Here is a 24,443-nt window from a genome sequence, read left to right as displayed (position 1 = left end):
GACGTGCTTTTCTTTATTTATCTTTTAACTTTGCAAAGCTTTATTGAATCGTTTTGTAAAACGTGAATAGAAAGCGATCGTTCAAAGCAGGGGATTTAAGGACTTTATCAACACTGGAGGCAGTTGAAAGCGTGCTTGGTTGGAGAGCAGACAATCCTTTCCGTATCTTTGCTGCCAGGGAGCTCTGCCGCTGCTCTGTCGCCGCTGGGCCCGCAGCTCAGGGCCCTTCTGGGAGCCTCACTGCACGCCTCTCCCTGCTGGCCACCAGGTTCTGGTATGAGAACCCCGGAGTGTTCACCCCCGCGCAGCTCACTCAGCTGAGGCAGGCGTCCCTGGGCCGCGTGCTCTGCGACAACAGCGACAACATCCAGCAGGTGCAGGCCGACGTGTTCGTGAAGGCGCAGTACCCGCAGGACTACCTGAGCTGCAGCGAGATACCGCAGGTGGATCTGCGCGTGTGGCAGGACTGCTGCGAAGGTGGGTGCGCGGCGGCCGCCAGCGTGGATCTGCGCAGGCGCGCCGGTGTGTGGCCGGGTGTCCAGGCCTACGCCCCTGAAACGAGGGTGCGCGCGGGAGACCGCGCCTGCGCTCTTCTCCCTTTGGACGTCGGGAGGATGCTGGAGAGGGCCACGGGAAGGCCAGAGTGCATCTCCCCCAGCCTCCTCAGAGTGGGGACGGCCCGGCAGGGCGGGGCGGGGCTTGTCATAGGGGGAGGGACCGGCAGTGTGGGGCGGGGCTTGTCATGGGGAGGGACCCGGCAGGGCGGGGCTTGTCTTTTTTTTTTTTTTTAATTTTTTTCTCAACGTTTATTTATTTTGGGGACAGAGAGAGACAGAGCATGAACGGGGGAGGGGCAGAGAGAGAGGGAGACAAAGAATGGGAAACAGGCTCCAGGCTCTGAGCCATCAGCCCAGAGCCCGACGCGGGGCTCGAACTCACGGACCGTGAGATCGTGACCTGGCTGAAGTCGGACGCCTAACCGACTGCGCCACCCAGGCGCCTCTGGGCGGGGCTTGTCTTAGTGGGGTGGGGCTTGTCATAGAAGGAGGGGCCCAGCAGTGTGGGGCGGGGCCTGCCATTGGGGGAGGGGCCTGTAAGTATAGGGCGGGGCTTGCCATAATGGGGAGGGGCCTGGCAGAGCAGGGAGGACCTTGTCATAATGGGGAGGGGCCCAGCAGAGTGGGGAGGGGCCCGGCAGAGCAGGGAGGGACCTGTCATAATGGGGAGGGGCCCAGTAAGGTGGGGAGGGGTCTTGGTCATCCATCTGGTCTCTTGTTCTCAGTGCCCTTCAGATGACTATGGCAAACATCAAACTCCAGTCATTGGTACTGCATACGTCTACTTCCTGGGGGTCAGCTGAGTAGAGAGAGGAGGAAAAAAATCATAGCATCTCAGCTATTTAGACTATTTAGTCTAAGATGTCGCAGGCATGTTCATTGGAAATTCGGGGATGTCCTGATAGAGAACTTTGTCTGGTGATACAACATAATTTGCCACATCTACCATACCACGTTTTACGAGCCAAACTGTAACTAAGGTGCTTTATAAGCATGCATTTTGTCATCACAATAACTCTTAAGAAATGTAGCTCTCTTCTCCTTTAATAACGACTTCGGCTCAGGACATGATCTCACAGTTCGTGGGTTCGAGCCCTTCATGGGGCTCTGGGCTGACAGTTCAGAGCCTGGAGCCTACTTCAGATTCTCTCTCTCTCTCTCTCTCTCTCTCTCTCTCTCTCTCTCTCTCTGCCCCTCCTCTACTCACACTCTGTCTCTCTCTGTCTCAAAAATAAGCCAAAAACAATTTAAAAAATATGAGAGAATGTTGAACCAAAAACACAGCAACACCCGAATCAGTTTCCTTTTTCTCTATGGTGGGTTTTAGGGGACAGAAAAAAGTCACTTAGCTCTGTGAGGGGGAGGTGTAGTTCTCCTCCCCTCAAGTTCTTGGTGATGATGGCCAGGAATAATGAAATATTTCCAGCTCTCCAAAACATGGGACGCAGGGAGGCGACGTGCACGACAAGATGAATGGCAAGTAGTAACACTCCTCTTGCTTTTCCTCCGTCTTCAGACTGGGCACTGAGCCCACTGAACAGAGGAAAAAGATAGATGGCATGGCAGGGTGTGGGCCACGGCGAAAACAGCTGTGCTCTGGATGGAAGCGATGACTCAAGCCCAGGAAGCAAAAGCTGTGGTCCCATTATGCCCACGTGTGCCTTTTCTAGATTCTCATACCGCCAGCCCCGTGTTAGGTGATTCATACGTAACACCTACCTACCTCATAATCTGGGTGAGTCTTTCAAGGTGAGTATCATTATCCCCACTTCACAGAGGAGGAAAACGAGGCTCCTGGATGCGAAAGACAGAGTCTGAAGTCCCCCAGCTGGGATTTAAACCTATATGTGGCCAACCTGAAGGCCTCAGCTCTTTTCTCTGTGAGCACCGTCTCCTTGGAGCACCCGTGGGACAAGAGCGCAGCACGGACTGTGGGCGGGCACCCAATGAGGGCACCCCGCCTCCTCCACCCTCCCTCTCCTTCGGCCCCGTGGCTCCAGTGTACCAAGTTCATACATCTCAGGACCAAGAGGAGAGCTCCTCTTGTTACTTAAATAGTAATGCGTTTCTTGCTGGCAACATTTGTTGGGGAAAATGCAGCGCAAAGATTTAACAGACAAGGGGAGGAGAGAATCTTGAGTGTGTGAAGCACTCTTATTATTAAGATCCTGGGGCGCCTGGGTGACTCAGTTAAGCGTCCAACTCTTGATTTCGGTTTAGGTCGTGATCTAAGGGTCAAGAGATGGAACCCTGAACCAGCGGAGCCTGCTTAAGATTCTCCCTCTCTCCCCCTGACCCTCCCCACCCCTTGCGTGTGCGCTCATGCACTTTCTCTCTCTCTCTCTCTCTCTCTCTCTCTCTCAAAAAAAAAAAAATTTTTTTTTAACATAAAAAAGATCCTAATTTGTGGTCTTAGGTCATAGTAAGAATGCTGTTTCTCTGATAACGTCTCAAAAATACCTGGAAATTAATTAACCAGTAGCAAATATCTATCAAGAAGTCAGATAGAAAAATGATGTATCTTCTTTTATGGCACTGTCATGTAAAAACATTTTTTTAATGTTTGTTTATTTTTGAGAGAGACAGAGACAGAGGGTGAGCAGGGGAGGGGCAGAGAGAGAGGGAGACGCAGGTTCCAAAGGAGGCTCCAGGCTCTGAGCTGTCAGCACAAGAGCCCGACGCAGGCTCGAACCCGCGGACCAAGAGATCATGACCTGAGCTGGTCAGATGCCTAAGCCCCCGAGCCACCCAGGCGCCCTTATGGCACTGTCATTCTTAAAACCACGCATGGCCACATGGTAACACACCTCTTCCCTCCACAATGGTGAGAAGTCATTTCAGGAGCAAAATCACCTAAGCAGACAAATAAATCATCGCGTGAGGAATCTCAACATGTTTGTCGTGAGGACCCTTGTAAGTAGATGCAGATTTTATATTTCCTTGCGTTTTTGACCCACAAGCATATTTTTTCCCCAGAAAAACTAATTAAAAGACGTTCTTTAAAATGAGAGACTTTAAATAAAGACATTTGGCAACTGCTCAAAAGTGGACCCCTTATTTATGGCGTAAGCTTCTTGTATCTCCCAATTAACAGCAGCATCCAAGTGTTTAGAGGCAGATATAATGATTCAAATCACTGAGAGTTGTTTTGTAGATTGTTGCTGTGTCCTTTTCCTGAGGCCAGACATTGTAGTGGTCTGCGTTAACTGGGGCCAGAAATGTATCAGCCACATTGTGTCCCCAGCTCAGACCTCAAGTTGTTACTTCCCCAAAGCGTTAGTGGATGTATTGAGAGGATGTATGAGAGGACCTAGAAATCACTATTTATACTAATCATTATACTTGTCTTGCTCGTGTTCTCATTCCTGTTGAAGAATTCTTCATTCTTCTCTGATTCTCTCATTCTCAGATTAAGATGAATACAGTGAGGGTGCTTAAGTGATTTAATTGTTTTAACCGACGTTGTCCTAGAGAAAAACGGAGCCCTGTTTGGGATTTGAACAGCCGCTCCAGGCAATCTTAGTGGTTTATCTTTATTAGAAGGAAAGGTATTATCAAACTTACCTTCAAGTAAACTGTATGTATTTCTTTTGAAGAAGAAATTTTTTTCAAGACGATTTCTTTGCTTCTGTTGCCCATAAATAGTGGCTTACTGGTGAATACTGATTATCCAAAGTTGCAAATTTGAATTTAACTACCAAAAAAAAAAAAAATCATGGGGAAATTGTTCCTGTCCTAAATGCACAAACATATTCCAAAACAGTAATAATGTAAATGCACTTGAGGTTTAGATAACTATATATTATTATTCTTTGTAGGTAGAAGGCATAAGACCTAAAAGATGGACGCGGGAGGGACTTGAATGTCACTTAGAGAGCTGTGATGCTGTGCGTTTGTGTAGGCTGTGAAGTGGTGCAGTAACTCAGGGTATCGAGTTGCATTTCATTTTCAGTTTGCACGTCATTTGTCATATTATGTCATACATTTAGGTTTGTTTCACACCATTGTATCAATATCCCTAAGTCATTAATGGGCATATTTGCATATGTCAACATTTATGTAGCCATTTAAATACCAACGCTGATACTCCCCCAGGCTGGATTATATACAAAAAAGTAAAGTTGCTTTGTTAAAGGATATATGTTTTTTAAATTAAAAAACATTTTTTTTTAACATTTACTCATTTTTAAGAGACGGGGAGAGACAGAGCATGAGTGGGGGAGGGGCAGAGAGAGAGGAAGACACAATGGGAAGCAGGCTCCAGGCTCAAAGCCATCAGCACGGAGCCCCACGCAAGGCTCGAAATCACGGACCGTGAGATCATGACCCGAGCCGAAGTTGGATGCTTAACCGACTGAGCCACCCAGGCGCTCTGCCTAGATGTAGTTTTTCTTATCAACTCAGTCTCAAACTTAGTGAGCAGTTTCTTCGACAAAGGGAAGTGTGAATCTCATATTCCTTAGTTACTACATATATATATGTATATATATATTCCTTAAATATTGTATAAAATACATTTTTTCTTTTGAAATATCCTTGGGCGTCAGGCCTGCACAATTTACCCTCCAAATCTTTTTTCTTATCCTTCCTATTTCAACCTCTTATATTTTGCTAAATGTTCTGATGTATTTTTTGCATATGACCACTGATACCAAATTCACTAATTTCAGTCTCAGCAGGAACTATCCTCCCTTTAAATTGCTCTTTACTTTCTTAGTTCCAACATCATCTAATTAAGCTTTAGGAAGCTTTTCTCCGCATCATTTGCCCTGCCTTCAATTCCTTCACCCTGATTCTCTGTCTCTTCTGACCCGTGGGTGTATCGTCTCCCATTCTTGCCTTGGCTCTGTGGTTCCTGGAAGGGACACTTACTTTTCCTCTCTTGGATCATGGGGGGTCAGGTCCGGTTGCTGACATTACCTCCATGGCCAAAAAAACCTTGCAGAAGGTGATGAGCCTCTCCCAGGCTCCAGGAAGGCAGCCCATCTCCCCATGATGGTCTCCACCTTCTGAGAAGTGGAGATCCCCAGCAGAAGGGGCAGAAGCTATCAGGGAAGCCACAGAAATCTCCATGTCAGGTCCTTCCAGAGCTGAGCTGCCTAGTTCTCTTCCCAGGTTGGACAGCTCCCCAGATGCCAGGGACCCCTTAGGAGGACATGGCCTTGACCTTTCTCAGGGCCTCAGCGCGGCCCTCTGCCGGCCCTGGTGCATGCATTGGCCTGCAGGGTCCCAGGCAGCGCCTCATGCCCCGGCGGGAATCCCTGCAGTTCCTAGGTCATCCTCCAGGGGGCCAGGTAGGCACGTTTCTTCTTGCCTTTTGTTGAGCCAGACCTTCTGATCAAGGTCTAAGCTCTCTGGGGGAGGCATGGGTTCATGAGCTGCCCTATGTGACAGCGTTAACCAGCAGATGTGGTTGCTGAAGGTCGTGGAGGTTCCTGTTTAATCATTTTATGCACACTTTTGTGTGGGCTAAAAACATCCTGAAGCAAGCTGTGAGAAGGCTAGTTTTGATCTGAACCTAAGGTGGGACCAGAAACTCAGTTACAAAACCCTGGTGTCTTTGAAGATGAAAAGCCTTCTTATGTAGAAACTCAGGAGTTACCACAAGGAAAAAGCAAAACACATTTTAACTGTTTACTATGTCCTTTGTGCTCTCTCCTGTCCCGTTGTCTGGGCAGATGTAAATCCCACGGTCTCTAAGCCTGTTTTAAGAGACTGTTTCATTTAAAGAGGACTTATTAGGATTCATTTTTAATATTGTAGTCAGATCAAACTTCTCACAGGTTTCTATTTGGTCATTTTGCTTCCTTGTGGAGAAACTTGGGATATGACATCTATCTGTTAAAGATGATTATTTTTTCTGCAGTACATCTGTTCATTTTCATTAAGTAGACATCCCTAAACTCTCCATTTTCTTCATGTTGCATGGTTTGCAGTTGCTTCAATATTCTGATTTTGCAAGTTAGTTATTTTCTAAGAACCCTATTATAATTTATCAAATTCTTTATTTTTAATTTATTTTTGAATTTTTAATGTTTATTTACATTTGAGAGAGAGAGAGAGAGGGAGGGATACAGAGCATGAGCAAGGGAGGACAGAGAGAGAGGGAGACACAGAATCGGAAGCAGGCTCCAGGTTCTGAGCTGTCCACACAGAGCCCGATGTGGGGCTCGAACTCACAAACCATGAGATCATGACCTGAGCTGAAGTAAGATGCTTAACTGACTGAGCCACCCAGGTACCCTGATCTGATCTGTTTCCTTCCAGACCCAAAATAAATCCATACATCCCTCTGTTTAAAAACAAAAATCACACAGCTAAACTCCAAAAACTTAGGGACACCAGGAAAACTTGCCTAGACATCTTGTTTGTTCCATTTCATCTTGCCTACTTTCTGCCTTTTGCCTTGTGGGTTTCTTTCTCTGCCCAGCTTCTCTGCCTTATGGGTTTATTTCTCTGCCCGGTTTATTTGACACATAGGTTTAAACCATCCGCTCTGTTGACTCCGATTCTGTCAATATGAAAAAAACACCAGCTAAATATGTGTGAACTGATTTATTTGAAAGTATCTACAGACAATTGGATGCTGTCTATCAGGATGATCTCCTTCAGGAACCAGTCACTCAAGGAGCCCGTAATTTGAACAGCCGCTGCTGTTAGTATCAGAGAATGTGGGAGAATGACGAAGACAACATGGGAGGCATAGGCTGGTTCTGATAACAAGATGCATGTGTTTGGTACAAGGGATACGGCAGAAAACCAGGATGCTTATGAGTTAGTCTTTAAATCTAGCACTCTGGAATGATTACTACTGGTATGGAGTAAAGAAATAATATTCTAATTCAAATCATGGAAGATTCTCGTAAAGATTATTGTACCTACTGTTCGTGAGGTTTCTCTTTTTCTGAGTACGTGAGAAAAATGCCATTCAGACATGTCCTGTCTATAGACATGTATGTCTGTATTATGTCAAAACAACTTAATAGGTTGATTCAGAGTGTATATAAACATCAGGCCAGTTTGTGGAGACAGTTATCAGATGCATAAATTGCTTGATTTGGTGTTACTTTTACTTCAGCCAGCAGGAAAGTAGGAGTTCGATGCCATAGGTATGAGCTAGAAAACAGTAAGTTCTTACCAAAAATATGGAGAAAAACATGAGGAACAAAGAGGTCCAGAACAGAGCCTTAGCTGTGGAAGTTATCTTATAAGGAGCACATATTCAAAGTATTAATTGATTTGATTTGATTTGATTTGATTTGATTTGATTTGATTTGAAGGACTGAGAATCACGGAAACCTTGCAAGGGAATTGCTAAACTTCTAATTATCAAAAGATGATAGCAATCAAGACTAGCCAATGACAGAATGAATAAATTTAATAAGAAAGTTACAAATCTTGGGATGCTTGGGTGGCTCCATCAGTTAAGTGTCTGATTCTTGTTTTCCCCTCAGGTCTTGATCTCACGGTTCATGGCTTCAAGCTCCGCACTGGACTCTGTGCTGACAGCATGGAGCCTGCTTGGGATTCTCTCTGTGTCCCTCTCTCTCTGCCCCTCCCCTACTCACTTTGTATCTCTCTCTCTCTCAAAAATAAATAAAAAAATAAACATTAAAAAAAAGAAAGTTAAGGGGCGCCTGGGTGGCTCAGTCGGTTAAGCGTCCAACTTCAGCTCAGGTCATGATCTCGCAGTCCGTGAGTTCGAGCCCTGCATCGGGCTCTGTGCTGACAGCTCAGAGCCTGGAGCCTGTTTCAGATTCCGTGTCTCCCTCTCTCTCTGCCCCTCCCCGCTCATGCTCTGTCTCTCTCTCTCTCTCTCTCAGAAATGAATAAACTTAAAGTATATATATATATATATATATACCACTTCATTTTGAGATGAGGAAGCAAACATTGCAAACATCCGAGGAACGTGCCCTCCTTATTTATTAGCACAGCTCGGGATAGAACACAGATCTCAGGTTCAAGTCCAGGTTTTGTTTTGTTTTCTCCTTTTCTTACCTTGTAATGTCATAGCTCGTTTTGTTTTCTCTCTACTTTCTGTAAGTCCCTTTTGCCCGTAGTAAATATAGGAACTTTTCTTTAGCTGGATGCCCTTCCTTTTTAGAATCCTGTACTAACATGGTAAATGCAACACTCTTGACATTCTACCATCAATTTAAACTAATTTTTAGTATCATTTAATCAATAGATCAAGAGCCTTTGCATAATATTATAGACCTCACAGATGCAAATAGCAATTTTCACAAGTCCTTATTGCCAGCCTATGTATTTCAGCAGACTGTATAATTGGCACATTTGTTTGTGCCATAAATCAAATAAATCTCACTGTACTGATAAAATGGATTTTACATAGAGCATAAAACATTTCCTTAAGTATCAAACAGAAAATGATTGATTCTCCTCTCATTTTAGAAATTAAAAATAACATCTAATGCAGGTGATGTATTAAGACACCATGCCACTTGACTAAATAAAACTTCTTTGGAATAAAACAATTTCACAAAGAGCCAACAGATGTATATTTTCTCCTGGGATTTATGGAACCATCTGGTCTTCCAGTTTCCAGCTGCATCGTTTACGTTAAGTTCTGTCTTTAAAGCATCAAGTAATTTTAAATACAGTATATTTTACATACAAATGTAAATATATTTATGTTTACTCTTGACTTTAGTTCAAATAAATTGTGCTTATGTTTGTAAACTAATGAAAGTTTAATTTCTTCCATAAGAGACTGATTTTATTACCATAATATTTCATGACGTTATGGCTGTTTCATGCTTAACTTACAAAAAGCCTTCAAAGTGTTGCTAAAGAAGTAAGATTTCAGCAACTCCTATAAAGCTTTAATGAACTAATTAATTTGCAACAGCGTTCTCAGGATTGCCTTTGAAAGTTGTTGCTGTTTCTAATAGCGTGCCTTGGGACATCTCCCCCTCTCCTTGGCTCTGCTGGTACAGTCTTTTCTATGAAAACTGTGTTGACCTCGAGGTGAAGAACAAACCGCATGAGCGGGATTAAGTTGCTCTGAACAGCCCTGAAATGATACAAAATATGATGTGTTCCAGTGGGGATACAGTTAATGAATCCAATTCTACTGATGCTATTGACTTTACATGCGGCGTGAGGTATTCCCTGGAAAATGACATCTCGTAAGTTCTGAGGATATTGAGTTATCTTCCAAATACAGCCTTCTCCATTTATTTACAATCTGTGACATCCCAGTGGGGAAAAAAGTCTTCTATCAGAAGTAGGTTGTTAAATAAGCATGGTTCCATTAAGTTGTTTAAGTTAGGGAAAGGCCTCTTAACCCCCAAAATTCGTGTTTCTGGTAACCAAGTCCCGTTTAGTGTTACTGTAAAATTTAAAAAAAATCCTCGTTATATTTAGAATTATTAGTGATGTTTAAGTATTGACACTGATAGTGAAGTGTGGTCCCATGAAGTATTAAGTTACTTACCAGTAACAAAGGATGTATCCTTGGCAGATCACTAGGGGAATAAAATCAACTATGTAGAAATAAAGGAAACACTGATGAACCATAAGCAAAAATTAAAGAAAGCTATTAAGACTCATATGTAGCTGAAGTTCCAGTGTACTAAGAGAATTATTAAAAGTAGAAAATTCTTGGGGCGCCTGGGTGGCGCAGTCAGTTAAGCGTCCGACTTCAGCCAGGTCACGATCTCACGGTCCGTGAGTTCGAGCCCCGTGTCAGGCTCTGGGCTGATGGCTCAGAGCCTGGAGCCTGTTTCCGATTCTGTGTCTCCCTCACTCTCTGCCCCTCCCCCGTTCATGCTCTGTCTCTCTCTGTCCCAAAAAAAATAAATGTTGAAAAAAAAAATTTTTTTTTAAATTAAAAAAAAAGTAAAAAATTCTTAGCTGTATCCAAAAGCGATTTTAACTCTACATCATTACAAGACATATACATAAGCCAAATATTTAGCATGTATAAATATAAAAGCATAGGTAAAGTAAGTCAGGCACATGAAAGGATAGAAACATGAGTGGCAATAACAATATTTTAAAAAGTTGAATTTAAGGAAGAAAGCATTAGTGGAAACAGGTCTACTTTTATTTAACAATCTATAAGTGTCACAGTTAGAAATGCTAATGTGTGAAATATCTTAGCATCTATTTAGCACACTTTAAAGGAATTGGATTTGAATATTATTGAGGAGATCAATTTATAAGAGGTAATATCTGGGGCACCTGGGTGGCGCAGTCGGGCGGCCGACTTCGGCTCAGGTCATGATCTCGAGGTCCGTGAGTTCGAGCCCCGCGTCGGGCTCTGTTGACGGCTCGGAGCCTGGAGCCTGCTTCTGTTTCTGTGTCTCCCTCTCTCTTCCCCTCCCCAGTTCACTCTCTGTCTCTCAAGAATAAATAAACACTAAAAAAAAATTAAATACAATTGTTACTTAGGCATTTTTAAATCATTTGAGCAGGTAGTTTGTCAAGAAGGTAATGAAAATTAAGTGGAATATTTAATGCTTTAATAATAAATTAATATTTTAAAGAAGTGAACACTTCAGTTTTCTAAGGCTGCTATAATGAGATACCCCCAGCTGGATGGCTTGAACAGCAGACATTTCTTGTGTTACCATTCTGGAGGTCAGAAGAATTGCAGGTACTGATTACAGGACGTGAAGGAGACTCTGTCCTCTGCCTGTCCCCCGGCTTCCCGTGGTTGCTGGCATTGACATTACTTGGCGTCTCCTGATTCACCCCAGATTCTACATTCATCTTCACATGGGTTTCCACCTGTGTATCTGTGTCCAAGCTTCCCCTTTGTATAAGGACACCAGGCACACGGGATTAGGACCCACCCTCCGTCAGTGTGAGTTCTTCTTAACTGACTACATCTGCAGTGGCCCTTTGGCCAAATAGGGTTACAGTCGGAGGTACGGGGGATTATGGGTTAGGACTTCAACATATGAATTCTGGGGGAGCATCGTTCAATCCAGAAAAAGTGCCTTTCTGTTGTTTGAAGCCAATGCGTGGTAACTTGTTACACTGCAATAGACAATTGATACAGTTGTAAGGTGAAAAGAAAATGGAATGCTGATAAGAGTATGAAGAAATATCTATGGTTTTCTTCTGTGACCCCTCCCTTCAAAACAATTGGGAAAGTTCAGTATTGCTCACTCATTCAGATGAAACACCATCTAAAGATAGGAAATGTTCATATACTTGGTTCCTTCATAGGAACCAGGAGCTAGGAATCAAAGTTGGCTGTTGTATTATATAAATACAGTATAAAACCACAGCATTGAGTAGAGTTGTTCTCAAACTCCCCCCAAAATTGACTGTCATTTTTATTATGTATCTTTAAGTTTCTGTCTGTACCTTTTTTTTTCCTTTTTCTCTTCTCGCCGGCAAATGAGAAGCGCTAAAATGTTAAGAAACAAGTGCCGAAGATAACTTAAAACCGTGTTACGTATTTTTGCCAGTTTTTAAGGCTGTCATCATTGATATATTTTTAATATGTGTAATGCAGCATTAGGACAGCGATATTCCAGAGTTGCAGGGTTTTGTCAATTCACGGAAACGTGTGACTGCCTGAATCACGGTGACTTCACTTCCCCTACTTGAATTTTATTTGTTCACCCATCAAGGAATGTCCGTCCCTCCAATGAGTGAGAATATCCAGGCCTGTTCCTAAGGCATCATACTGAATCCTCTGACTTCATTAAATTAATCATCAGTGTCCATACCCCTTGTCCTGACATGTCTCCTTACCATGTGTCCACCTCTGGGCCAGACTAGATGGGGTCTAAGTTCGGATATGACTCTTAGGGACATTATTAGATTCTACATGCCTATTGAAATAAACTTTCCTTTTCTCAGTACTCACTGCCAAGCAGACTAACACCATGTTTCTACTCGTTTAATTTGATGGTGCATTTAAATAGCAAATTGTTGCTTTTGTACAAATTCAACAAATTGTTCTGTGCTGTTTTTCACTACAAAGAAAAAAAAATCCTGAAGTGTTTTTACCAATGATTTGGGGGGGGGGGTGATTGTTTTTTAAACTCACTTGGAATTGCCTTGAAAAAAAAATCTGCCTACAAACACATTAAGTTTTAATTCATTCAAGGACATTTTTTGAATGCCAGTTGTATGATTATGAACAAAAACATTTATAACTCTGACATTATGCAAAAGTTGTTTATGAACTAAATACCTCACTTATCTTATTCTCTAACATTTATTCCAGAAATAAGGGCCATGTTTGAGCTTCCTCTGTGCCTGGCATTCTTGCCGAGTGCTTTGCTCCTCTTAGCTCATTTAATCCTCTCACCAAGTCCATGGGATAAATTGTGTTACCGAGCTCTGTAATGATGAGAGCGGAGTCAGCAAGTTCAAATTGCTTATCCAAAGTAATATAATTGAAATGTGGAAGACGTGGTACAAAGCCAGACAGTTTGATTCTTGCAATCAAACTCTTAAACACAGAAAATGCCAAGAAACTGGATATTTAAAAATAATGGTTCGTCCTCTTCGATTTCATTCATTCATTCATTCATTCATTCATTCATTCAAATATTTATTGACTATGTATCATGTGCAGGTGCTGTACTACGTGTTGAGGATAAACTGGCCGGTAGGACAGAGCCCTCCTCTCTGATATCTTCTGAACCAACGGAGAGTGGTAGATAGGTGTGCGCAGAGCGTTAAGAGAAAGTGATGAATTTCCATCTCACCTGGTCTTAGCAGTTCAAGAAAGGCTTCTTAGAGATGGTGACACGATACCTGTGGTGTTTGTTACTCGGGTGAGATCAAATAAAGTTGGCGCTGGATGGTGAGCCACCAATGGCGCCGTGGAGAGAAATGAAGAGAGAGGAGGATGTGCACACAGGGAAGGATTTCTTTTGGTTCAGTAAAGATCTAGGCCTTCATTCATAGGACACAGGCTATGGGATGGGTTGGGGAGGACAGCGAAGGCTGTGCCCAATGGGAAGTTCCACATACTGGCGCACACACACATTGCCTGAGGCTTCTTGGAAACGAGCCATGTTGCTTTGTCTTCATCCGCACTTCCTGATGCTATTCCTGAAGCAGGAGCTGCTGTGTTTATTTGTGCCCCACCCCCAAGTCATATGTAGACCAGAAATTTGACAATACTTTTGAGCCAATTTGAATTCAAGTCATTAACTAGCCCTATTCATTTATTCATTCATTCATTCATTCATTCATCTATCGATTCATTTCGTTAACAAAGAATGGTACCATTATTTTGAAGTTGCACAAACATATCTAAGAGTTTTAATCTTGTTATTTGTATATTTCTCATTCTTTGGTATAGTGTAGCAGTTAAGAGTTTGGACTTTTGAGGGGCGCCTGGGAGGTGCAGTTGGTTAAGCTTCTGACTTGGGCTCAGGTCATGATCTCGCGGTTCGTGGGGTTGAGCTCTGCATCGGGCTCTGTACTGAAAGCTCAGAGCCTCCTTCAGATTCTGTGTCTCCCTCTCTCCCCGCCCTTTCGCCGCTCATACTCTCTCTCTCTCTCAAAAATAAACATTAAAACAATTTTTAAAAAAAAAATGTTTGGACCTTTGAGTCCAAATGTCTGGATTCAAATCCTGCCTCTTCTGTAAAAGCTGGAGTACCTCAGAGAAGGTAGTGTAACCTCTCTGTGCCTTAGGTTCCTCAAGTTCCCAATAGGGATAAAAATATCCACCACACGTTATGGCAAAGTTTCAAATAAATAATTGATGTCAAGCCTAAGAACAGAGTTCGAACAAGTGTATATACGTATTTATATCAGATATATAAGCAGAGGTGTGAAACCGAAGCATCTACCAAATTAACATACTGTTTAAATTCAGATGTTGTTCGCACAAGAGCCAAATACTCAGCAATCAAGGATGCTTTGCTTCTTCAGCTATATATAACTAGGGATAATACCAAAGTGAGTCTTTTAAAAGAAGATGTCAGGACTCAAACAGCTGCCACATTAAAAGACCTGCATGGTCATTGCAGCCCTAGTGGGTTGCCCACCCAATCCGCCACTGATAGAAACTCTCAGTGCTCCTTCTCTGGTGAAACACGGGTGGGGGGAGTGCTTGTCTGTGTTTCTGTCCACATAATGTGCAGCGCTGTGTGCCTGACATTACAAAGACCGCTCTTTGCCTTTGGGTTTTATGTATATGACCTTGCATGTTCTGTTGGTGCTTTAAAATACATTCTGAAGTTCTGTCTCCCCCCCCAAAAAAAATGAAAGACGATAGATAATGTGAGTTGACCTGCAGTCCCTTTTCTTTATAGTTTTTCCTTTTTAATGAGAATCAGAAGGGGAGATACTTGACTGGAAATGCCATGTTTTTCCACTTGCAAACTCTCCAAAACTAAGAACCACACTTTATTCCTTTCAATTTTCCCTGCATTGCTTAGTGTAATACCTTCGTTTAGGAAGTTCTACCTAAATATTCATTGCCAAAAATGATACATTGTTCTGAAAGAGAAAAACTAAGTTTTATTACATGAGTTAAACCTAATGTTTTTAGCCGGGTTCTTTTTGTTCTCATTCCTATTTCTTTGTTTCTCACCTAGATCTGCAAATATTTATGGATTGCTGATTATTGATGAGGTGCTAGGTTGAGGCAGTGGTGTAAAAATAAGCATGTATAGATCTGTTAGTGTAATGCATAGCTTTATGGATAATGTCTGAATACTGTAGTTTCAAAAGTAACATAAGAAACGGTTTCAGCAACATGCATTTCCCACCAGTTGATCAGCAAAGCTGCCCAGTTGAGGTAGTTTGTCATTGCCACAGTGACACCTCCCTTCTTGAATACTTCTCTGTCCCCAGGAACTCTGTAGTTTCATGTTCCTCCTTGATTGTCTCAAGTCTCCCACCTGTCCCGGGGCTCACCCCCGTTGAAGTGACTCAGACTTTGGAATAACCCATTTCTCTCTGCTTACTTACATTTACTGGTTTTTTTAAAAAAGTTTTTAAACATTTGTGTATTTTTTGAGAGACAGAGCATGGGTGGGGGAGGGGCAGAGACAGAGAATCTGAAGCCGGCTCCAGGCTTCGAGCTGTCAACACAGAGCCCGACGTGGGGCTAGAACCCACGAACTGAAGCCGGACACCGAACCGACTGAGCCACCAGGTGCCCCCGCGTTTACTGTTTTTAAGTTGTATAAATAATGACTTTCTCATTGAAAACTGGGAAAAAACAAAGGAGGTAGAATAAGAAAAAAGAAATAACAACTGTAACCAGTGTTCTAGACACATCACTGTTACCATTTTGACATGTTTTCATTTCAGTTTATTTTCTATATGTTCTAATATTGGTGAGTTCATACTGTATAATGAAGTCTTTTTTTTTTTTTCATTTTGTGTCAAATTTTACAGAATTTGCAGTTCATTATGTTGTTTGAAAAACTCAGTCTTCAGCTTTGCTCAGCAATTTATCATGGGCCACGTTCCTCTTGATTTTAATTTTCATATACTTAAGGTGAAGTTGTAAGTTGTCTTTACTCCCCCTTCCCTTAGAAATAACTGGATAACTGCCCAACACAAAAAGCTACAGGGTAAGTCCTTGTTCCCCTCCAATGTATGCTGCCCAGTGTAATCTTTTAGTTTCAACTGCATGGTGAAATGCTCTGGGATGGTTATCATGTTCCTCTTCCATCTGGTTTTTCCACCAGTATTAAAAATTCCTTTATTTATTTGTTTGTTTATTTTATTTTATTTTATTTTATTTTATTTTTGAGCTTTAGTAGTTTTGCTCTCTGGAAAAGTAGGTTCTTCTATCGTTGTTTTTTCTTCTTCTCAATATACCTAGTTTCCAACCCAACTATTTTCAGATGAAGTTTAAAGGGCATTTTTTGTTGTCGTTTCCTATTTACATAGCAGTTTTTCATACCGTTCTCCTATATTTTTTTAATTGTGGCGAAAAACACCATTACTTCTACACAGAACGTGAAATCTCCCGTGCTCACTAACCATTTCATGTGTACAGCCCAGTCGTGTTAACTCAGTGCACGTTGTTGTGCAGTCAAGATCATTTAAAAAAAACTCGTCTTGGGGCGCCTGGGTGGCTCAGTCGGTTAAGCGTCCGACTTCGGCTCAGGTCACGATCTCGCGGTCCGTGAGTTCGAGCCCCGCGTCAGGCTCTGTGCTGACAGCTCAGAGCCTGGAGCCTGTTTCGGATTCTGTGTCTCCCTCTCTCTCTGACCCTCCCCCATTCATGCTCTGTCTCTCTTTGTCTCAAAAATAAATAAATGTTAAAAAAAACTCGTCTTGAGTTGGTAGGCAGGGTAGATAAAGTAACTTGAAGGGCTCGGAATTTCAAGCATTCTGTCTACCGCAGTTTTGTTCCTTTCGTCATTGTCAAGTCCTCCAGTGAGCCGTGTCCTCGGCCATACTGCACTGACTGAAGGGCCTTGCACCCCCCTCCTCAGCTCAAGTGCTAATCAGGACGGTGATGCCAATGTCACACGACGCTCATGTGGATGCTTTTCCCCCACAGGCTGTAGGAGCAGAGGACAGTTGAGAGCATTCGCGCAAGAGTCTCGAAAGAAACGCTCTGCTCAATACAGCTATCCTGACGAGCAAGATAAGGACTTACGTGATCTGAGTCGTGGGTATGTACAGAAGTATTTAATTTCTTTAGGCTGTTTACTAGAGATTTGCTTCAAATGTACAGTTTGAGGGGTTTTATAGGAACCACAGTCGACTCATTTACATGCAGGATAACTTACACGAAGATGGACAAATAAATAAATTTTGTGATAAATATGGGTCCCTTTTCGCTGTGAACATCATATCCAGGGCAGGCTTGGCAGTAAATGCTTCTCAACAAAGTACAGAACATTGCACATCGTGAGTGTTATTTTCGATTCCTTAAATCGCATTATGGATATTGCTGTGTTTTAAATTCTTTTTGAAAATAGGAAACTCAGCATATTGTTTGTAAGAAAAGCAATAATGTTTATCAAGTTAAGTTGAGTTTAGTTCATGTACAGTCGGTTGCAAGGAAGGTTTAATTTGTGACCAAGATGGGATATTTTTGAACTCTTGGGAAATCGGGAAATGTCTATCTTGCTACTTTGAAATTTGTTAGGACTTGTCTTGTGACACTTATATACGAGCTTCATCTATGGTTACTTCTTTACGTTTCTCCTCACATTGTCTCAGAAGCTTCTGAACACGGAAACAGGATATATTCAAGTAGTTCCTTTTCACTGAGTAAATATCAGTGGATGCTTGTGTAATTAAATTACCCAAAACAACAAACAAACACAACCTTCGTGATTCACCGCCCCCTAGGAGGGGTACGTTGTTACCACACACTAATAACCTTGTCCTTCATAGCAGCCTCCTAAGTATTATCATTCAGCCAAATTCAAAGTACATCACTGAAGTTCCTGTCTTCAATTAAAGTGGGAATTTGTGAAGTAAGATTTACTTACTGTCTTGTAAGATCTGCCGTCTAGGAGGGGAGGCAGGGTCATCTGATGAGAGAGACGGGTAAAGGCTTCAGGTTCCGGCACAGGTTCATGGCGTTTCCACTACGTAATTCCAAGTCACGTAAAATTTCAGAATCTCCGCTTCCTCGACTGTAAAATGGGGAGTACTTTCTGGGATTGTTATGTTGGGAATGCGTCTGTGTGAAGCACCTAATGGTAATGTGGGATGTGGCGTTTTATAGGCATTCCATAAAAGCCAGGATAGCAAATGCTGTTCCAGTGCTCACTGTATGCCGAACATTCTTTTAAATACTACGCAAATAGTAACTCATTGAACCAAAGCGCTCGTGCAGGTACTGATACGAAATCGAATTCGGATGCCGTGTGGTTCAGAACAAGGTGTAGTTAGTTCTTCTGGGCCTTTAGCCTAGGCAGAGGTAGTATCTTGAGAAAGCGACTAAGGTTTTGGTGAAGGTTTAGGGATTACCAGTGTGGAAGAACAGTGAGCGTAGTCATGGGAGCAAAGAAAAGTGAGGTGTGTGTTTGGAGAGTGGGGAGGCTGGCGGGTCTGAACGAGCAGGTGTGTTCAGTGCTTAGGGATGAAGAGCATTCCGGAAGAATGTTCTATAAAAGGAGATGGAGGCAGAGAAAGAAAGGGCTTTAATTCCAGGCTAAGGAAGGAAACCTATTCCATATGTTCCTGGGGCCCCTTCTTGCAAGGTAATTAGACCGCTGACCGGGAGCCGGAGCCCCAGTGAGAACCATCTGTAAATAATTTAAGTGGCAGAAAACAGTCACTGGGCCGTTACGTAACTTAGCATTTCATTTGCTTTGTAATTCACTCTCCTCCATGACGAGCTTCACCAGAGAAAACTTGGAAATAGATGTTGGCCCACATATTTGCAGGCGGGTTTTCTTTTCTTACAAGATGTCAATGGGGATGTGGCTCTGACGGTCACGTCCACACGTATGTGGCAAGGGCAGCACAGCCAGTACCTGCCTTCTGTCCCCTTCTCCCCCCCCCCCCCCCCCCCCCCCCCCCCGGGCACATCCAGGTCCTTCGAAAAGATTCATTTCACTTGTTTGGAGGTGATAACTGAACGTATGATATTATCCACACGCTTAAGATGATGGTGACCTTGTCGAAGTTGCGCTCACATGCGGCCTTTTGTCACTCGGCTACAGATCGGACGATTTCAATTTCAGCCTCCTGCCAGTCTTCCCGTATTTTACGCTCACACACTTTGCAATTGGGAGTTATGGTTGACGTGACAATAAGAAGATAATAGCAGCTTTGTTTTGTCCTGTAGCGACGTACTTCAGTGACCCATCGTAGGTGGTTCTGTGCTGCTCGGGTACAAGACATTCGTATGACGGAAGGGTGGGGGGGGGGCGTTCCAGGGGAAACCCGGCCGAGTTTGCTGACCGGCTCCTACAGGGCCAGGTCCCCTCGATCGCCGTGCGCAGAGCACGCAGGCTATGACTTCACTCGTGCTTTTCTCCACACATTCGTCTTTCTTGCATTTACCCTCCCTCACCTCAACACACTGTTCATGAGTTCGCATCACTTTAACTTGACAAATATTACTATTCTTTCATCACAAACTCTATGCTGAATTTCATGCTTCTAGTAAGAATTGAAAATGTAGTGGGGCACTTGGGTGACTTAGTCGTGAAGCATCTGGCTCATGATTTCGGCTCAGGTCATGAGATCCAGCCCTGTGTCTGGCTCCAGGCTCAGACTCCCTCTCCCTCTGCCCCTCCCCCACTTGCTAGCTCTCTCTCTCTCTCTCTCTCTCTCTTTCATAAAATATTTAAAAACGGGAATTTAAAATACAACAACATTCATACTGTCCATGTTTTCTTTCATCCACCACCACCCACCAATAATCTCCCCAGCTAGTATCTTTGTCTGTTTTCTCTCCTTCCACATTGCCTGAAACAAATCTAATCAGGCCTAAAATGTGTGGTTAAGAAAGGACTTTTAAATTTTGTTTCTACAAATCCTGATTTGCATCTAGCTGTGCAATTTAATAGCTGTATAATATGGACATGTTAACAACCTTCTAAGCTACAGTATTCTCATCTGAAAAACAAGGCTGTTTCAAGTATCTCTTAGCGCCGCTGGGTGCCTTGATTGAGGTGATGATGTGGCCTCCGGGGCAGAACCATCAGAACTGCAGGGTCCCTGAAATGGGTAAAGAACTACGGTCTGCTTTATTTAGCCTCGGTGACTCACCCACACCCCCTACTCCAGGCAGAAGCCATTACTTTCTTCTCTGTCTTCCTCGTACAAATGTTGTATTTCCTGCTCGCTGGTCACCCCGTCTTTTCTGAGAGAATGTGATCAGCCTCCTTGCTGGAAAGCACCCCCACATCTGTGTAGTGTAATGCCGGTCACATGACCCCCCCCCCATCCTTGTTCCATTGTAAACACCATCCGATTGTGTCAAATCCGGTCTCGCCAATATCAGCTACTCCCCACGTTCCTGCATGCAACGAGTTAGATCTTGGTGATGCCTTTAGACAACCATGCAGACTTCTTTGTGGTTAAATCCCTCTGGTTAGACGCTGATGGTTTACAGGAGAGAGCACTATGAAGGCAAAAATCTCAGATAATTTTAATTGAAATTATCCATTGTCATTAATATCATCCATATCGACACTTGTGCCCTTGAATTGATTTGAACACAGCGTCATAGTAAAAGCTGGGGTATGGTCCCTATTGATTCGTGGCACCTCTAAGTCAGTGTCTTAAGGGACATAGAGTTGATCCAGTGACTGAGCGTAACTGGCAGTGGTAACTTCTGTTCTTTTCCAGTGCTACCTTTTTCTAACTCCTCTCCCTCTGACGAAAACTCTGTAACATGTCCTTGGTTTAGGAATTGTTTTACAAGCTCATAGGACATGTGTGGCAAGCCATTTTCTTCCTCAACAATAGAGGACAGACATCAAGCAGAACAAAGGGGAACAGTTTGGAAAGTTACGACGACTTCTTCACAAGGAACAACTTTTAACAAAATTTGGAAAAAAAAAAAAAAAGAAAACTTGACATAGCATGTCAAGTAAATCAAATTTATATATAAATATTTTTAACAAGATAGCATAATCATAGATGGGTGGAACTTTCAATTTTCTTTTTTTTTTTTTTTTAATTTTTTTTTCAACGTTTTTATTTATTTTTGGGACAGAGAGAGACAGAGCATGAACGGGGGAGGGGCAGAGAGAGAGGGAGACACAGAATCAGAAACTGGCTCCAGGCTCTGAGCCATCAGCCCAGAGCCTGATGCGGGGCTCGAACTCACGGACCGCGAGATCGTGACCTGGCTGAAGTCGGACGCTTAACCGACTGCGCCACCCAGGCGCCCCATAAATATTTTTAACAAGATAGCATAATCATAGATGGGTGGAACTTTCATTTCAATTTCCTAAACTCATTATTTACCTCTGTCTTTTGAGAACTTCAGTTAAGCTCCAGGAATTTTCTTTTAAATTCAGCCTGAGAATTTTTATTTCCTTTTATTATCGACAATACTGAGCTATTTTGCATCTGGTTTAAGATTAGATTTTTGTCAGACTAGTATTCTTATCTTAATTTAGTTCTTGCCATGAATTTATAATAGAGCAAGGAACTTTCCCACCTGGGTGCTATATAATATATAATATTTAACTTGTCACTGGTGTTTCACTGTGAAATGAAATGAACAATTTTTAGCAAAAGACATAATTTGAGATCTAAATAATATGTCAAATAGATAGGTAATACTTCATGGCATTCCCTTTATTTCCTAAGAAACATTTCCTTATCATTTTAAGTAAACTATGTGAAGCAGATGTGACACTCTGGATTGTCTCCTTAAGTGCCATTTAATTTTAATTTCTAATTCCAGTCACATCTTTTTCTTTTGATGGTCACACAGAGCAGCAGTGACAATGCCGTGTACATTCCAATGCCTGAGGAATACTTGTTGATTTTTTTTTTATCATGCCACTTTTATTTTTCAGCGTTTTATTTGCTTCTTGTACACACAGGCAACAAGATCACTTGTCCGTAGCTGAAGATGGTAAAAATGTGACGTTTCTGGCAAAAACAGAGTTTGCCCAAGATTTCAGCAATTTTGCAGCAGAAATTCAAAAAACCATCAAAGCTCTCAGAGAACAGGTATGTTCCCACGCCCAAATAATACGCCCTTATTGTATAGATTGGAATAAATGGATTAAAAAAAAATCTGACCAATAACTCTGGAAGTATATAGCACAATACCGGGATAATAAAACGGGGTTATTATATATGTGGAGAGCTTCCTTGTAATAGTTGAATTCAGGGAAGGAGGACTTGGGTAAAACCCACATCCTGTCTACTAAATGCCGATGTGTTCCGCACGCAAGGGTTCCTGTGTCGGGGGCTCTGTTCCTGCTCAGTGCATCCCTAAATAGTTGTGTTTGATTCTCTCTTCATCTCTGTGGATGTAGATAATTTGTAACAGGCACAACGCGTACTTTTCTTATAATTTTTTTTTTTTTGAAATGGAGTCAAGCAAGCCTCTTAGGGATTACTGCTCTGTCTGAAAGACAAATCACTTTTCTGAAAAAGTGATTGTTGAAAATGAAATTTCCACATGCCTCCGCACTTTTGCTTATTTTCTCAGTTGTCCTGGCTCATGGTTTATTTCACTTTTCCTAAAACTTGGGAAGGAACCCATTGAGAGATTTGGCTTGATTAGAAATGGCAATTCGATGGTTTTATTCAGACGTGGAGTCCGATCTCTTTCAAGGCATGGTGCCATGCTGGCTGTTCCTTTGACTTCAGTGTCACTGGCTTTAGTATATGCTTTCCTTTGTACCGTCAGCGCCTTGAGGCAGAAAGCACTGCGGGGGGTGTGAGAAGAACCCAGGGTCTGCTGCCAGGAACTTCCGATTTTACGAGTTGTCTGACCTGGGCAATTTATGTAACCACTCAGAGCAAGTGTCCGGCCTCTGGACTTTCAGGAATGTAATGAGAATCATATGAGATGATATGGCAGGGGCACTTTGCAAACAGTAACCCTCTCAATGTATTACTGTTGCGTGTGAACATAAACATATCATCTCGCATAGAAATGGGAGATTACCTGCTTGCTGTGTGTGCCACCCTGAGGGGCTGGCCGCAGCCACGGTCCACATCAGTGCTCTACCTACCCATCAGTGCCCGTCCTTGTGACCAGAACGCCCACTTGTCCGGTCACGGGTCCACTCTGAGTCTGAACATAAATCTGAAAGATGTGAAGCATTGTTTCTAGAAGGTTATTCTTAAAGGTTCAGGTTATTCTGTCTTGGCCTGGTTGAGGGGACCTAGGACTCTGGGACATCACTGAGTCTGGGAACCTCTGTTTCATTTGCAGTGAGCTCACGTGTCATAGAAGAGATAAATTATAATGGCAGGACAGAGTCCTTAACACTGGGCTGCGGAAGGTGGACCCTGCTGATTTTAAACACTAGTCCATTTATTTATGTAGGAAATTCTTTTTTTCATAAACCTCTTTTATGGGATTTGCAGACACAGGTAGAATCCATAGGTAACATTTCAGTCCAATTTTATCTACACGTTGTTGGTGATAATTACACCTTTGCTATGTTTTATAGTGATTAGAAGCATCCCGGATACCCTAAGACTACAGTAGCTGGCCCTGCTACGTGTCCAATAACACTCTGCGGTCGCACATTATCTCTAAATCTATCCAGAAAAAGTGTTTTTCCCTGTTAATTTGCTCTGTCTCTTCCATTCCATTGTAAATTTCTTAATAGCTGGGACGATCTCACCGCTGGATTCTCTGTGCCTGACCCCTTGGTTTGCCAGCATAATTCGTTCTGGAAACGTGTTTGTGATCCAAAGCACTTGTATATCAAAGCGAATGTCCCTGTCAGAAGTAATAGAAACTCAGATGATTCATTCCACAACCCAAAAATATTCACATAGAAATGATTACAATACTGCAATATAGCGCAAAATAATCAAAATACAAAACGTAAAGAAAAATAACGTAAACCTGCACTTACCTTTGAAACCTTCATGGCTGGTGTGAGGGAGACAAGAGAAAGGAGAGCTATTGCATGGGACGACTTTCACTATCACTAATGGGCCATTGTATACGCTCACACGAATGTTGACTACAGTACAGTATTAATCAACTCCTGTCATATACTGTACTTAATGTAACTGACAATCAGGCAGCAGAGGGAAGGGTCTGACTGAAGAGTCAGCCTGACCTAGAATGAAGCAGAGCATTCCTTAGCTTACTCTTGTATGGAAAATCAAAGGACTGTCCATAGGTCCTTTGAAGGGACAAAAAAATACACTAATGCCAGTTGTGCGCACCTCCCAACGTTCTGAAAAATCACTGAGTACTGACAAACACCGCGGCCTGAGATTGAACTTTCCAAGCATGGGTGATGATCCCCCAAAATCCCGCAGTGAGAGAGAGAGAGAGAG

The 24,443-nt window shown here is 42.7% G+C and overlaps 1 protein-coding gene across 4 annotated transcripts in view; it reads left to right on the top strand.

Annotated features, from left to right (window-relative positions):
- The window catches only part of PXDNL (peroxidasin like), a 420,511-nt gene that overhangs the window by 380,958 nt on the left and 15,110 nt on the right, over positions 1-24,443 (top strand). For 2 of the 4 annotated variants that reach the window (XM_043601047.1, XM_043601046.1), the window contains 3 exons: positions 269-477; positions 17,035-17,149; positions 22,007-22,136. In XM_043601047.1, the coding sequence (XP_043456982.1) occupies positions 269-477; positions 17,035-17,149; positions 22,007-22,136 (454 nt within the window). Of the gene's footprint in view, positions 1-268; positions 478-17,034; positions 17,150-22,006; positions 22,137-23,758; positions 23,897-24,443 lie in introns of those variants that run through there. The other 2 variants (XM_043601048.1, XM_043601049.1) reach the window with 2 other exon arrangements.

The sequence above is a fragment of the Prionailurus bengalensis genome, chromosome F2, assembly GCF_016509475.1.
Source record: "Prionailurus bengalensis isolate Pbe53 chromosome F2, Fcat_Pben_1.1_paternal_pri, whole genome shotgun sequence".
Taxonomy (NCBI): Eukaryota; Metazoa; Chordata; class Mammalia; order Carnivora; family Felidae; genus Prionailurus; species Prionailurus bengalensis.
Note: the sequence above shows the minus strand (reverse complement) of the source record. Positions and strands in the feature narration are given on the sequence as shown.